The sequence below is a fragment of the Astyanax mexicanus genome, chromosome 6 (genome assembly GCF_023375975.1).
Source record: "Astyanax mexicanus isolate ESR-SI-001 chromosome 6, AstMex3_surface, whole genome shotgun sequence".
NCBI lineage: Eukaryota > Metazoa > Chordata > Actinopteri > Characiformes > Acestrorhamphidae > Astyanax > Astyanax mexicanus.
The window spans coordinates 40,189,272-40,206,345 of NC_064413.1; the positions used below are offsets into that span (position 1 = coordinate 40,189,272).

Sequence of the window (17,074 nt, forward strand, 5' to 3'; positions counted from 1 at the left end):
GTCTCATAACAATAATAATGCAAAACTTGCCATTGTCAAATGTCTACAGTTTCACATACTGTATTTTTTTGTTTCTATACTGTGTTTGCAGAACAGCACACTCTCTAGTCAAATGTCAAAAAAGGCCTATGAGGCTCTACATCCTAAAATCTACTATGTGGACTGCTTGAAGAAGATGTGTGACCATCTGTCTGAAAACTGAAGCTGAAGTGGAGGTGGATCATGTATCATCTTGCATTGTCCACCTCTGCAACCAGTACATTTCAGTATATCCACCAAGGAATGTATTAAAAGAAAGAAATTGAGAGTTCTGGAATGGTCAAGTTAAAGCTTATATCTATCCTAAATAGTGTGGTGGAATTTGTGAAAGAATTCTGCATGGAGGAGTGGGGAAATTTCAAATGTAAAATGTTTATAAATTAAAAATGCAGTTTTTGATTAGATGTCTTATTTTTTTCACATAACTTATAGTGGTCTCGTTACTGAATTGAATGAACATCTGTTAACCTATTCTATCTAAAATAAAATGTAATATCTAAAATATGCATTTTTTTTACAATATTAACAAAAAACACGAGTACAATACTTCATCCTGTTAAACTTAAACCTGTTAAACAACATCTGTGTTCAAACAACCGTGAACGTACAGTTATAATGCTTCCTGTTTGGTCAGCACAGGTGTTGTGGGTATTCTACAGTTTTCAGGCAGTGGCAACTGAAATAAAAAAATAGGAGGTGCACTAATTATGTCAGGATTTCATGAAAACTTCTTAAATACGGCCTTAAGACATTGCAGGAATGTTTGTGCCAGGACACTGATACCATTAATTAGAATATTCCATCCCCTGCCAGCTCAGAATACTACTGCTTCCAATTTAAAATAAAAAATCTTAAGGACTGCTGCTTTAACAATAGATTACGTCATATGTAGTTTTTAAGTTTGGTTTTCAGTAAAGCAAACCCTTTTCCTGAATAAGAGGCTCTTTTCTGTTTTTTCTTTACACTTTTTCTTTAAGACTGCAGCTCTGCCCTATTATAACCTTCCTATAAACCAGCAAGGTGAAAGTGGGTGGGAGTCAGAGAAACAGTCCCCCACCAATCAGCAGAGTTTAGGTGACATGTGGGCGTAGACAAGAGCAGCAAGCGGGTGAATCCAACAATAAAGACATGCCTTATTCAGACTTCACTGTCACAACAAGCACCTGCTGTCCCGGGGCAGTGTGAGCAGCTCCACCACTGAGAGAGAGAGAGCGAGAGAGAGAGAGAGGGAACACCATGGCTGAGAACACCAACCTGAGGATCAGACTGCCAATCGTATGCATTGTGCTGGAGGTCATCCTCATTATCCTGTTTGGAACACTTGTGGAGTACGATGACCATACCAGTGCCCATGGCTGGCATGATAACAAAACAAAACCAAAAGATCCGGACTATGAGAATGAATTCTACTTTCGCTACCCCAGTAAGTATAAAAGAGAGAGAGAGGAATTTTTTCGCAAATAAGTAATTTGAATTTGAATTTAAATTGAATTAAGTAATTTGCTCCCAGTTTGTAAGACTAAAGTGGATTACATCTAAACATTGTTTAAGGATAAGAAATTTATTTTTGGCCAATTTAAGTAAATATTAGGGCTGGGTAATATAGTAAAAATCTTATCACAATATTTAAGTACATGCTTTTAAAATACTGATTTATACTTGCCACAGTTATTTGTACTTGATATTGATACACTCCAATTATTTAAGCAGAACTAAACCATGCATTGTAATGAAATAAGCAGTTTTAAGTGCTTTTTAAGGCACTAATGATATTCAAAATATGCTCATAAAACATATGGTGCATCACAATATCAAAAATTGACCACAATGCAATAAAATATAGAGGAAACTATTCAAAAAAGTGAATACACAAAAATTGGCTTTAAATTGTCATTATTCAAAAATGTCAAAACATGTGTTTCAAAAGAAGTACACTTAACGACATTATTATGTTCAGCAGTGGTGTAACATTTGTAATTATGTGCAAGCAGTAATTCATGCAAACGCAAACCATACTGGAATCCTAGCTATTCCTGGATACCACACACTGCGCATTTGGTCTCCCTGTCCTCTGGAATTCCTCACATTGTTGTTGTCAATTTTACAGGAGATGGAAGAAGAGTGAATATAATGCATTTATTCCAAATATATTGGAAGCAGTTTTATTAGCCCATTCATCATTAAATTTTAGCACAGTCTAACGAATAACTTTCAGATTCACATTATGTCAAAAAGTCAAAAACTAAAAAATGGAGATATGAGGTGTTTTTTTTTTTACACCAACTACAGTATATATTTCAAACTGGCTATGCTAGGAAAGATGTCTAAAACTCCCATTTTTTTACCCACTCACAGTTCTAGAGCTCACCTGTACTGCACACTTAGCTGTATTTTCATATTTAATAGACTAATAAAGAACTTTATTTTAGAATACATTTCCAAACAAACTGGTCTGTGCAATTTAGGGTTTTGTTACCCCACACACAGTAGAATCATTGTGATTGCCAGACTTCAGTAGTCCTCCAAAGCATTGGAATTATTCCAGTGGTACTCCACCAGTGTTTTTTTTTTTTTTTTACTCTGTGTTTGTACCATTTAAAGACCATAGCCAATGGTTATTCATTGGAATAATGGGTTCACCATTTTGCCAAATCCTTCTTTATTCCACTCCTTTTTTCCACCCGTTCTGTATTTAAAGTTGGGTGGTATTACTGTTTTGTTTGAATCAGAACAGAATGCTGCTCTGTTCCCGGACATTGTTCGCTCTCTTCAGTGAAGTTCTTGCAAAGCAGTTAAGAAAGGTGCAGAACGCTCTTTAAACCAAAACAGGTTAGACAACCCAAACATGTAAATGTAATAGTTTCTAAAATTTCTTTTTGTCTACAGTATAAATTTTGAGTTCACTTTAATAAGGGCATGTGCGCTCAAGCAGTTTTAAGGCCTTTCCTTCTTACTTGGGTGTAACATTTACACAGATGATAAACAGCAAGCCACTGAAGTGGAAAAATAAGAAGTGAGAAATGTAAATAATGAAAATTCTCGCAATATTTCTTCTATATAACTTCTCAGTGCCTTCATGTGTCATTTTTGTGGTTGGAACAACTGTTGCATTAAACCTACAAACTTATTTAAACTGATGTGAATGTTTCGCAGCCCTGAAGCTTTCTTTCACTGTTGTTATACAGTGTGGTGATCTTAATAAAGCATTCTTTGGAATAGAGGAACGTCTGAAGACTGTGAATAGGGGCTGTGAGGGGTGATAGAAAGGTCACCTGTGCTAGTCTGCACCTGTCACTTCATACTTGAAGGACACAGGTCATGCCTGCATAACACTATAACTAAAGAAAAGCTGGAGGTTGAAAGCTGAAGGACCAGACATCTGAGATGACTGACTGAACTATAGACACAGTTTGTTTGCTTTTTACATAGAATATGTTTTTGGTAAACTTTGGGCTTTGATGTATTCTGTAACATCATTCATCATGAATCATTCCATGTGTATGATTGCTTTGGGCAAGACTCCTAATGGCAGGTTTGCCTACCTGTTTATTAGAGTTCATTGTAGCAATGCATTTAAATTCGCATGATGGCAGCATCTATTTTTTTTGCGCTAGTTTAGTGTGTTGGCTCCTTAAAGGTCCTTTGTAAACCACAGTTCTTTGCAAATATACAAGTTGAAGATGAAAAAGTGCCACAAAAAGTGTCGAAAACAGTTTTGTACCAAAGTTTCATACCAAAATCGCATAAAGCGGGACCTTTCTGGTGGTGTCACCAAGGAGCCTTATTAGGCAGTTCCATTTGTGGGATCAATTGGATACTAGGAACAAATCCAGTAGAAAATAGTACAGCCCTTTCGAGGAACCGCCCTATCCTGGCTGCACATGCACTTCTTGTGCAAGCCTCTAGTAATAGTATATGTCCATTAGCACTGTTCTTTAACACATTTAACACTGTGCCAGATCTCTGGGTTTGCCTTGTGGGTGTGTCAATGACGTTTTGAATAAAATAAAAATAAAAAGTAGGCAATCATACGTTTAAGATTTTAAATTTGTCCATAAATCTATTCTGCCATTTTCAGTTTTCGTTACATGTTTAAAAAGCACCTGTTTTGTGTAAGGCTTGTATGTGTGTGAAGTCGCAGCCTGCTTTTCTCAGATTGGATGGACGAAGTGCAGCGGCCAGATTCATCTGGATAAAGTTGAGCTTTGCTAAACTTTTTGCCGGCCGCTGAGGCTGCGTTCAACGCAACACAACCCAACATGCATTGCAGCATGCAGCAGCTCTCTCCATTAAAATGAATAGGATATGTTGAGGCTTAAGTGCTAGTGGACACGTACCTTCACACACACACACACACACAGCACATAAGCAGAATGAGAACATTTATGTTCACAATGCAAACAAGTAAAGCAAGCACATCAACTACAGTTTGGAAATTGTATTTCTGAGGTCCAGTTTGAGAATCAACTAATTTAGCTAACTAAGAACCATATTAGGAACCATTTGTATAAACTAGATTCACATCATTCAGGTGTGCATACTTTTTCCTTTTCTTGTTCCAAGAAACACGCTTCCAAGCCAAGAACCATTCTGCACAAGATATATTTGTTCTGACAATCCTCAAGTGTGTCAGTGCTTTGTGCGAATTTGTACAGTGATCTGAGAGAGAGGGAACACACAATGGTTTAAAGTATTTGGAAATTTGCCATCAGGGATCTACCATTTCCACTGGTGTCAGTCATCAGTACTCCTGTTTAGTTTCAGTGGTTTTCAGGAATGCCCATTTTACTATATCTGAGTGTAATGAGACAGCTGCCCCAAAGGGAAGATCCAGAGAGCTGTCTCAGAATTTTTATTTATCCTAGTGGAATAAAGCACCAGGACGAACTCAAAAGCTGATATAGGGGAATTGCAGTGAGCTGGGTTCGAACCAAGAGTGTTGGAGTGAAAGGCCAATGAATAGACCACAACACTATTGGGGAGTGTGAGTGGTTGGTGACTGTAGGTGTTTTAACACTGGGGGCAGGGTTTAGAACACTGAAAGAAATACACACAATTGAGTGTGGAAGTGTAGAAAGAACCACTTTACTGCTGAGAAATGAAAGGAATACAGATATAGAGCAATGGAAAGATATTTAAAAAAAATAATAATACAATAAAAATCGCTCGGAGCGGGGTTTGAACACCGGCGAGCACAGGCTCTGAGGCGCAGTGAATGCAACCTACACGCTGCGCCACCGAGGACGAGCCGATGACGTCAGCGAAATAAAAATAATCCAAGCAGGAATAGTGATTTGGAAACTGTGGAAAAAACAATAAGGGCTAGAGAGAAGAAGTAAGCGAAGTTAGAAGGGAAGAAGTATCCCCCTCTGGTCGCTAGAAACGAAAGAAAGTTTTTTTTTTTTTTTGACGAAAGTGCAAAGAGAAAGAGAGACAGACAGCCTCGTGGTGACACGACCAGCGAGGTGAAGGGGTTAGAGCGACACAGGTAGCTCTAGAAGAATTAAAGAGAACCTCTCTGAACTGAGCCCAGTATACACTGTTCCCATAAAGGTTAAAGATAGAGAGCCACTTGGCAACTCAGAAAAGATTGCTAGAAAACCCGGCGTGGTCTTGCTTTCTGAAGGGAATACTCAAGACTCTGCGCCGAGGAACCGGAAGGAAGCCCTTATAAGGTAGTGACACCAGCTGTTGTTAATCGCGCTGATTACCACCTGGCTTAGAGCGTGGCCTCCCTCTAGTGGTGGGAAGACCACTTTGCGGGTGGCCCCTTACACTGAGTTAACCGTTAACGCTTTCAGGCATGCACAGGGGATTTCTTTCACTGATATATACATATTACAAACCATTAAACTAAATCAGATTTGGGTTGTGATTGTTTAAGGTAATTTCTGAAGTGATTTGCCTGAATAACACTCTACACTAAAAATGTTGACTATGTCACTTGCATTTTTAATAATCGTAGCAGGTTGGAAAGTTTTCCTCGCTGCAGCTCCTAAACGATTGGTTTATGTGCACATAAATGTAATCAAGTAAGCACATAACATGTTTATTTGACTGCTCAAGACACCAGTGTTAGCAGGGCCAGATCCAGCTTCAGTGAAAAAACAGTTTGAGGAGTAATGTGGAGGGAAAGGGGGAACAAACAAAGGGATCTACAAGCTCCACTGGTGTCAATCAGTACTGTAAATGACATTGACCCATCCTGTAGTCCTGTTAATTTCATTTTTAAGTATGTGCTGCTCAGACAGAGCTGTTAGACACCCTGTTGCTGCTCTGTCTGTTCTGCTGTTTTCTTTCTACACTGAAGTTCTTGCATAACTTGCCCTCTCACATCTGTTAGACAACCCACAGTGAATCCTCCACAGGAAAAAGACTGTTAGACACACAGACTATAAGATCCCCCACAGTTATAGGAAAAAAAATTAAATACAAGACTAAACATAGAATAAAGAAAATTATTGTGTTTTTTTTTATTTATTATGTCCACAGTCATAGTTTGGTATCAGTGGATTTTAGGAATGCCCTTCTTTTCTAAGATAACCTTAAACCATTTCAGGTATTCACTGATACAGACAAATTACAAACCATTAAACAAAAGCTTTTTTATGATTATTAAAGTGAACTGAGGGGATTTATATGAGTAACCCTGTACACTAAATGGTGTTGACTTTATCACTTACTTTTTTTTAATAACGGTTGAAAGCTGATTTTTTTTCTTGTTTAAGCTCCAAACAGGTTGGTTGTATGTGCTATGTGCTCAGAAATGTAATCAAACAAGCACATAAAATGTTTATTAGGCAGTCATAATATGTCATAATGTCATAATGTCATAATGTCGGTATACTGTAGTAGGACAGGGAATAGTCTGTTTAAAATCTGTGTGTTTTTATGTGAGTTTGTACAGTAATTTGCTGAGAGAGGAGCAATGAGTGAAGGTTCAGGGTATGTGGGACAGTTTGCCCTCAGGGACTCTGCCACCTTCATTGATGCCAGTGACAGCAGTTGGTTGCCTGGCAACAGCATAGAGCATCATTGTGTTGGTAGTGTGGGGCAGATAGGCGCAAAGAATGTGTCTAATGAGGGGCATCAGTGGGAACACCCGCATGAAGTCAATGCCAAGTTCAGTGCACTTGGGATGACATTAGATTCTCAAATCTGATCATCCGATCATCAAAACCTGTCAGCTGTGTTTATATGGGTCCTGCACACTGCATACTGATATATGGATTGTGAGCGAGTTGCTACGAAACATATTTCAGAAAATGAAAATGTTGTCATACCAAACACTGAGTGATTTGTAACAGTATGCCAGTACATGCCAATAATCTCAGTGAACACAGGAGCAATGTAAATTACAGAAATGATAAATAATGAATTCCATCAGCAGCCGGATTCCCAGTGTGATGCTGGTTAGCACAGGCAACTATTAGCTGATGTATCAGTGCTGGAGAGCTGCGCTTTCCTCTGAGTGTGCTGATTAACCAGTGATGCTGCATCAGTGGCAGTTCACATGGGATGCTGGTGTAAAATTAGGAATAGATTTTCTTCTCACCCACTTTAAATGAACATTTATACACATATATGTTCCTTTAGGGAAGTAGAATATTTAGAATATTTGCTTAACACTTGAGCAGGATGTAATTTAGATGGCTAATTTTAGTAAATATAGCAAAGCACATAGTTTAAAAAAATAATCAGTAAAAAATGTAATACTGCTACAGTAGTCCAATCCCAAAACCCTGGACAGAGTTGTCTGACCCTCTCGCTCCTCCCCAGATGCAAAGCTTAGATTGCCAGATTGACCCACGGTGGCAAGCAATGACTATTCTTAGGCCCAATCCCATTTCACCCCTTGGCCCTACCCCTTACCACTACCCGCCTCTTTTCGAATGTAACCCTTCCCTTTAAAATATAGTTACAAGGGAAAAGGGTTAAATCCTCCCACTAAGAATTGGGACAACCCTTCAAGCACCCAATACATCATCAGGAGTCATCGACTGTTTTACTCTGAAGCTTGTCAGTGAATATATATGTTTCAGTGTTCAAAATGTCCATCTATTCTACACTAGTGGTGGTGATAAAGCTATGGTAAGCAACCTTACTAAAGCTCAGTGATTACCTGTTCAGCAGAATTCATAGACCACAACCTACTCAGATTTCTGTGACATACTGCACAGTTCATGTAATAACATATTGGCATTGGCTGAGGCTCTGGGTGCTTTAACTCAGCATGTTTCCTTAGTATCTGATGAAACATCCTGATCATGTTATGAGTTACTACAGAAAATATAATCTGTAATGGTCCTTTCAGAAAGGGGAACGATCTGTGTCAGATTAGTATCAGTAGACAATAAAAATTGCATTACTGGAATCATGGTTTGGTGCCACCCTTGATTTGTAGGTTCCTTTTGTTCATTTTGTTAATTGCTGATTGTTTTCATCAGGCTTCCAGGATGTACACGTGATGATCTTCATCGGCTTCGGGTTTCTGATGACATTCCTGCAGCGTTATGGCTTCAGCAGTGTTGGATTCAACTTCCTCATCGCAGCATTTGCTCTCCAGTGGGCCACACTCATGCAGGGCTTTTTCCATGGCATGCATCACGGCAAGATCCATGTCGGAGTGGAGAGGTGATAAGTCTAGCTTGCTCTTTGTTCCTGTCTGTGCCTGTGTGTTTAAACATATTAAAACTTGTAACACATCTGTGACTCTCTCCTACAGCATGATAAATGCAGATTTCTGCACTGGATCTGTGCTGATCTCTTTCGGGGCAGTCCTAGGGAAGACTAGCCCAGTCCAGCTGCTGGTGATGGCGGTGTTTGAAGTCACACTGTTTGCTGTGAACGAGTTCATCCTGCTGTCTCTTTTTGGCGTGAGTAGACACAACATGATTTGCTTTAAGCATTTAAAGTACATGTACATCTAACTGTGCTGTACAGTATAAAGTAAATGGCATATTTTAGTTTAGGTTGCTATATAATACTTATAATACAGTCAGTAAAATCCCCCAGTGTATCAATCTTTTGGAGGCCAGTTTTGTGGTAAAAAAAACGGCAACAGTGGCAAGGGGATCCCTCATACAGTAAGAGGAGAACCCCCTTCCTTCGTTTCCACCTGGACAGCACAAGCATATAACAGAACAAAAAGAACAGTGCAAAGAGGTGATGGGGAGCTATAGCTAATGCAGAAATAGATTATGAATTATGAGAACGAGTTGGTGCTGTCTAGGGTTCCTAAAACATTCAATAATGCAGTATTTTCTACCTTTAGGCATTCGAGACATTTTTAAAATGACAAGCATTTCCCAAAACTCTTCTAAACTAACATAATACCTAAACTCAGTTCATGTTCCTTTCTAACTCAAAGGGAACAGCTTATAAAAGTCTTAGAAAAGAGAATTTGGCTAAGCTTGTCTTGGGAACAATTAAATTTTCTAAAAAGGTTAATTGTGTATTTTTTATACAGTGTTCTACCAGCAATTGAAACACTTATTATTTATGAGTCTCTCTAATTATTTTCCTAAGGATACTGTTGTGGTATAATAATGAGAATATTACCGTTTTTGACTGGTGGTACCTTTTCACTGCAGAGGAAGGCAAACAACTAAATAAAACATCCATAATTTTGTAGATTAAGAAGGCTTTTGGAAAACAGTGTGTATTTCTTATAGTTGTGTGCTATAGTTTATTGAAAGACATGCACCACTGATTGGTGGAATTCATGTACTTTAAAGGGAGGGCTAGGCTGAGCTTCTCAAAAACATCTATACACAAACATGACTCATAAATCGTCAAACCAGTAAAGACCATCTTTAACTTAAACACTAAAAGATACTTTAGATAAAGATAGAGTTTTTTGTCCAATATGAGTAAAATAGTAAAACAATAACATGGTTTTGATATGTAGAATGTGTTGGTATTCACAGGCAAGAGATGCTGGAGGTTCTATGACCATCCATACTTTTGGAGCGTACTTCGGCCTGACGGTGACCCGTGTGCTGTACAGGCAAAACCTGGAGAAGAGCAAGAGCAAGAACTGCTCCGTGTATCACTCTGACCTCTTTGCCATGATTGGTTGGTCACATTATTTACTCAAAGCATGAGAATAGCTTTATCCACAGAAACATGTTTTTGTCCTTGACGTACTAAAACTAAAACTCAAGTTTAACTGAAATGTTCATTATGGTGGATTCCATTTAGGTACCATCTATCTGTGGATGTTCTGGCCCAGCTTCAACTCCGCCGTCACCGCTCATGGAGATGACCAGCATCGCACTGCCCTGAACACATACTACTCTCTGGCTGCCTGCACTCTGGCCACATATGCCTTCTCTGCTCTGGTCAGCCATGAGGGAAAACTGGACATGGTGAGTGCCCTCTTGTGGATAGAATGTGGAAAAACATTGTATGGATGTTTGAATTGTACTGGATTCTTATACTGGATGTACCCACAATAGTGTGCACTGTTGCCTTCAGCATTACACCTGGCTAACACCAAGCTAGCTTTGTCCACATTCAAGCAGGCAATCTCATTGGGTGGGGTTTGCATGATGGATGATTTGCTCGTCTTATCTTACGGATCTTTTTAGGTTCACATTCAGAATGCAGCACTCGCAGGTGGAGTTGCTGTAGGAACTGCTGGTGAGATGATGCTGACTCCATTTGGCTCCATGATTGTGGGATTCTTGGCTGGAACAATCTCAGTGCTGGGCTATAAGTACCTGTCGGTGAGTAGTGCACTCACACAACATCATAATTCAAGTATATACAGCTCTGGGAAAAAAATAAGAGACCACCTAATATGAATTTTGAACCTCAGGAATTGAAAACCTCAGGAATATAATTAAGAGGAAGATGGATGATCACTATGCTGAACTGCTTATATTTTTGCACCAGGAGTGGCATAAAGTTATCCAAAAGCAGTGTGTAAGAATGGTGGAGCCATTTCTCATTTTCTGCAAAAGAATGCTCTAAATGAAAATATTTTTATTTGGAATTGAAGAGAAATGTTGTCTGTAGTTTATAGAATAAAACAATAATATGCATTTTACTCAAACATATACCTATAAACAGCAAAATCACAGAAAATGATTCAGAAACTGAAGTGGCCTCTTATTGTTTTCCAGAGCTGTATATTATATCAGAAAAATAAATATTTTTTTTAAAGAAGTGGTGTTAGAAAATGAAACAAATTTGGGAGGATGAAAATACCAGAAGCCTCCCATTCCAGTATTTAAATAAAAAAACACATCAACCCTGTTCACATGTCTTTAATAAAGTACAAAGTCTTTGCACTCCTCTACCACTCTTTGTATTTTCTGTAATTTGGACATATTTCTCATTCCTGACTCTAGTTAGAGTGGAGGTTGTCTACCTACCACAAATCAGAAGCCACCTGAACTCCAGCCTAAAGTTCACAGATTTTTCAAACCTCTCCTACAGTCTCTTACCAAATCATGTGTTAAAGACATGGTCCAAACATACTAACTATGAACTGAACGGTTCTATTAAACAAAGTTTCTATTAAAACAAAAGTGGTTCCTCTGTTGCTTTGCTCCAGAAACCACCTTTACACAAATAACATGCTTTTGAGGGGCCTGTTTAGCCCAAATGGGAATCAAAATGTTGTCCATGTAGACCCCACATATGGATCTCATTGATTGGACCAGGAGGGGATAAACATTGGGCCCCATTTTGCAGGTTGCACACTGCACTAGGGGTGGGGGCACAAAGGGACCCATGTGAGATTAGAGTGGACTGTAATGATGGGGCTCATTTAAGGAGCCCTATCAAACCCAATCAGAGCCCATGTCAAGTCAAGTCAAGTCAATTAAAAAAATCTACCTGAAACCCATTTAGCACACATTCTTCCCATGTGAGCATAATATGGGCATGTTGTCTATGTAGACACCTTTTTATATGATCTGTTATCCTTATATAATTTCTTTTTGTCTCTGTAAGCCTGTTCTAGAGTCAAAGCTGAAGATACAGGACACATGTGGTGTCCATAATCTGCACGGCATGCCTGGAGTCCTGGGTGCTGTTGTTGGGATCGTCACAGCTGCGGTAGCAAGCACTGAAGCGTACGGCAATGGGTGAGAACACTTTTTAATGCTTGCTATGCAGTTAAAATACATTAAGGTTATTTTTTTTCCTCTGATAGGTTATTTATTGCATTTTATTGAAGCCTAATGTGTCAGTGTAGTGCCACATGCATTAGTACTTAATTAAGTAATTAATAAGTAATTAATTAAACCATAGACTCTATAAAAGAAATAACAGTATAACCCCATTCACTCCCTTTGTGACTGTTCTTATCCAAAGCATGCATAGTAGAGACAGGAGGAAAAAACATGTGATTGTCCAAACCCTGCCCACAGTTCTTAGTGACAAGCCTTCTACCTGTTCCTATACCAAGTGTGAAAACAGCAACTGAACTTTCATTCATTTTATAAAAATGAAAAAAACACAATGATCACATATTGATGGCTCAAACTACTGCACTTCAAACTCTGTAGTAAATATGCCATAAATATGTCTTGAAATATGTCTGCATTCACAATATCAGGTGGTCAGAAGTAGCCATCTATGAACACGCCTTTCTGCTACACCTCTTTGTACACCAAATAACTACTATTAAACCAATTAATTGGGAAGAAAAGACTTTTAGGGATATTAAAGTGGGGTGAGCTTGCAGAATTGACAAAAATACTGTATGTAGAATTTGACTTAAAGGTCCCAGTATGCCCATTTAACCTACATGCAATCAGACAGGGTTAAAAGTTGTGCTTCAGCCAGCCACCAGAGGGCACAAGAGACATTTTGGCTCCATCTTTCAAGTCTGTTCACCCAGTCCACTCTTATATAAACAGTCTTACGCTTGAGGAAAGTGTTAAGGGCATTGCAATATTGCTTTGTGTTTTATCCCTTTAACATGCCTTGTCCTGTATACAGGCTACAGGTGTAGGTGATACAATACGCTGTTTTTCCTGCAATAAAATAACTTATTTACTTTCTTAAGTAAAGCTTCTTGAGGGCTTTTAAATCTCCTACAGGACACTTGGAGAAGTTGCCTATCCACTCTCTACTCCACTTAATAATTTTAGATCAGTAACAGGATTCAACCCAAATTCTGCATATTTGGAAATATAATGAAACTAAAGGTCATGGACTTGAACTGTTTGATTTGTATTCAGGAAATGTTGATTTAAAATGAAGTTCAGGAAAGAGCCAATTTTACGGTTTTATTCATTATATTCTTTTCATTTTCTATTACAGTTACAATTATGCTTTTCAGTAATGTTCCTTATAAAACATGAAAGCTTTTTTATGTAATGCCTGAGTAGAAATCCTTAAATTTTAGTGGTGTAATGCAAAAAACCTGGCCTGTTAAGGGTAAAACAACTGATTTGAAACTGATGAGTAAAATAAACATACATAAACTTATACATTAAAGCTTGCAATACCAGTCTGAAAGTCTGTAGTGTCAGTCTTGAATAAGAGGATAATATATGATCTCAACATATATGATCTATTTCTTTTTTGCAGAATGGAAGATGTGTTCCCTAGTATCGCCGATAAATCATCAAATGCTTACAGTCAGGCTGGGATGCAAGCTGTCTCTCTGGGTGTGACGCTGGGCATGGCCCTGTTGGGTGGTCTCATCGTTGGTACGTATTCGAAAAAGATGCAAACGGCCTGCACTGCCTCACAAAGTTAATGTCAGCTTGTTATAATGTTTGTGGTGCAGTGGAGACACTGTGAAGTGTGTTCTCAGGTTCATAATGAAATATAAAACGTGTTTATTCTCAGGGTTCATTCTGAAGCTGCCTATTTACGGAGCTCCACCAGACACCCAGTGCTTTGAGGATTCAATCTACTGGGAGGTAAATGTGCTTACCTATTTTAAGAAGAGTGTCTGCATTTAAATTCCTTTTTAATACCATTAAGAGAGTAAATTAAGACTACTTTCTTAATAGTTTACAGTAAGCATGTGATCCATTTATTTTCTGACAAACCATTATTTAACCCTTGTGTGGTGTTCATATTTTTGTTACTCATTTACTTTGTTACTTGTATTTAATTCAGCAATTTTACATTAAAATGCTTTACACATGCTTGCTTCACCTAAATTACAAGCAATATAAACAGCTTACATGGTTAATATTTGCCCTTTACCTTTATGTTACATTTCTTTCAAAAAGTGCTACTCTTTTTTATTAGTTTTTTAATAAAATGTAAAAGAAAATGAATTAAACTCCAGATATGAGTAGAAAATTTGTTTAGTTTCAAATTTACAAATGAATGTTTATTAGCCCCTGGCCAAACAGACTGTATGTAATATAAATGTGTAGGGGGGGGGGGGGGGGGGGGGGGGGGTTACAGTGTGTGTTTATCGAAAGTGTGTTTTAATATATGTTTTTCACAAAAAATGAGCCAATGCCAATGAGTTTGAGTTAGAAAAAATATTTTTTTTGTATCATTTGATGAAAAATAAAAAAACGCGTCCCACAGACCCGAACACCACACAAGGGTTAAAAAAAACCCCATAAATGAACAGTTTTAAAACTGCTAGACACTAAAAAATAATGTCCAGTGCAAAAGTGGGGTTATCCAAACCCCATGACTACAGTTCAAAGAACGTAATGCCATTATTAATCCTGCGTTGTTCAGTCTGCTGTTATATTAGTAAGCTAACTTGCAAATACCCTGTATAAGGTTTTCTTTGAAGATGTCACACAACTGCACTTATTTTTTCAGAAAGGATTTATGGATAGACAAAGAAATGGCATGTAAAAATTTTAATAATAAATTCATAATATTGTTGTCAATTATTGTTGTCTCAGGTGCCAGGAGAAGAGGAGCACTGTAACGAGCTGACTCACGTGACAACAGCACCGGAGGAAGTAGAGAAACTCAATGGATAAATGACACATCTACCTATGAACACCAGAGAGAGAGAGAGAGAGAGAGAGAGAGAATGAATGAGTGACAGTTAGTGTGTGAGCATGTGTGTGCCTGTATGTGTGTACTGATTTACCTGCCTCACCACACTCAAAAGGGTATACACTCCATACTGAGTGTGAGTATAGTAGAGGTATGACTTTTCTATACACGTGTGTAAACATGGAACTTCTCTAGAGACTTCTATAGAGATTATACAGTGTTTAACACACAATCACTTTTACGACAATACAAAAATCTGACCCACATGAAACGAGCAACAAAGACCTACTACCTTTGATTTATGAACAAGTCGCAATCCATCAAAACATATACTTTCAATGTGTTCTCTAAATTTGCTCTTAGAAAACATGATTTAAAATTATATTTAAAACTATATACCCACAAAAGTGACATTTTATGACTTTTTTGTTTTTGTCATGTACAAATTATATAGTAAAAAAAATATGCTAATATGTAATGTATACTTTTAAATAATGTCCATTCAGAATAAGAAACTCGTTCCATTAAACCAATTGGAACGAGTTATGCTGTGTTCTCTTTATCATCACTATTAGATATGAATGGGTTGTCATGATGCCAAATTGGAATGAACCTGTGCTCTCTCCAACAGCAGATGGTGCTACAGTACTGCTTTATTCTGCTGCACAGCTCTAAAGACTAATTGTTGATTAGAAATGTCCTGCCCATTATACTGTGCTTTTTTCTTCATCACATTTTTAAGGGGCATTGAAAATATTTTAAAATCTATAGGAATAATAAGATGTTTTATTCTATTTTTATTTTTTATTTTTTGGAAATATGCATGCCCGTGCAAGAAATATTCCTTTAAAAATGCATCAATGCAGACCAGTTGTCGGTCAATGCTGATGTTTTAAACAAAACAGACCTAGTACAATTAGCACAATTAGTGCTTTTACTTCGTTTTAAACTGCAATTCTTTGTATAATTCTTTATTTTTGCTTTTTGGAAAGTAAAAAAAGGTTTTTAGTTCTGTTCCCTAAAATTAATGATCTTTCATGTTGTTTTTGTTCATCACAGTAAAAATGAACTTTTATTCCATTATTGTCCTTTAAGTTCAATAAAGTCTATTTGGCAAAGATTTCTATTGTTTCTTTACAATTTAGAGAGACAAAGTGTGTGTGTGTGTGTGTGTGTGTGTGTGTGTGTGTGTGTGTGTGCAAGAACACCTTCATCTGTAGGCTAAATCTGGCAAAGGCTGCATCCCAATTACTACGTGCCAAAGTACTACACACCATACTATACTACCCTACTATACTATATATGTATATATTGTGTAGATATAACTTACCTTAATTTTATGGATTTAGCAGATTATTACACAAAATATTAATGTTAATAATAATGTTAACACACTGCAATTCTTTCTGTTTTAAATCATGTTGGGGATTCATCATGGATTTCAGTGTACTCAACTTTTTTACACATTTGTCTATACTATAAACTACATCCTCAAAATCATGTTAATATTCTGACATTTTAACAAAATGTCCCTAAATGGCACATATTAAACATTCTGAGAGCATCATCACTGCACAGTGGTTGAATATGTGTTCATTCACGTGACCTTATTTATAGAATGTAGGAGTGCTGGGTTACTCATTGAACTAAAAGTAGCTCCTTTTGAAAGTGTACTTTTTGCTTGTTCCACATCTGTTCCAACCATTTTAATAATTTAAACACTTTAATTCAATGTTTTACATTCCATATAACTAAATTTGATATGATTTCTAGAACATTTTTTTTTAATAATAGTTAGGAAATTTTTGGTGTGTTATCTGTGTTACATCAGGATTTTAACCTTTAAATATTTGCAGTCATGTTCCCACAATAAGAAACAAACATGAATTTATCTGATTAATTAATTTTGAATTTGGCATCAATATTTAGTAATGGTTCTGGGCTCCTATGGACTAATGGGAAATCCTAAAGACAATCCAAAGCAAGCCTTCCATGTTTTGAACCAGTAGTGTCAATAATTTCTTTTTAAAATTGGAATTATACATTAATAACCTGTTGGGGAAACAAAAGTAAAAAAATGCAGTAT

The 17,074-nt window shown here is 37.4% G+C and overlaps 1 protein-coding gene across 1 annotated transcript; it reads left to right on the forward strand.

The window, feature by feature from the left end:
- The first annotated feature begins 1,176 nt into the window (after positions 1-1,176).
- rhbg (Rh family B glycoprotein) lies at positions 1,177-16,108 on the forward strand. Its single transcript, XM_007249745.4, has 10 exons — positions 1,177-1,462; positions 8,487-8,673; positions 8,765-8,915; positions 9,969-10,116; positions 10,243-10,409; positions 10,632-10,769; positions 12,004-12,137; positions 13,591-13,712; positions 13,855-13,928; positions 14,889-16,108. The coding sequence occupies exons 1-10, from the start codon at positions 1,276-1,278 to the stop codon at positions 14,967-14,969; spliced, it is 1,389 nt and encodes a 462-aa protein (XP_007249807.1). The 5' UTR covers positions 1,177-1,275; the 3' UTR covers positions 14,970-16,108.
- Positions 16,109-17,074: the final 966 nt, after the last annotated feature.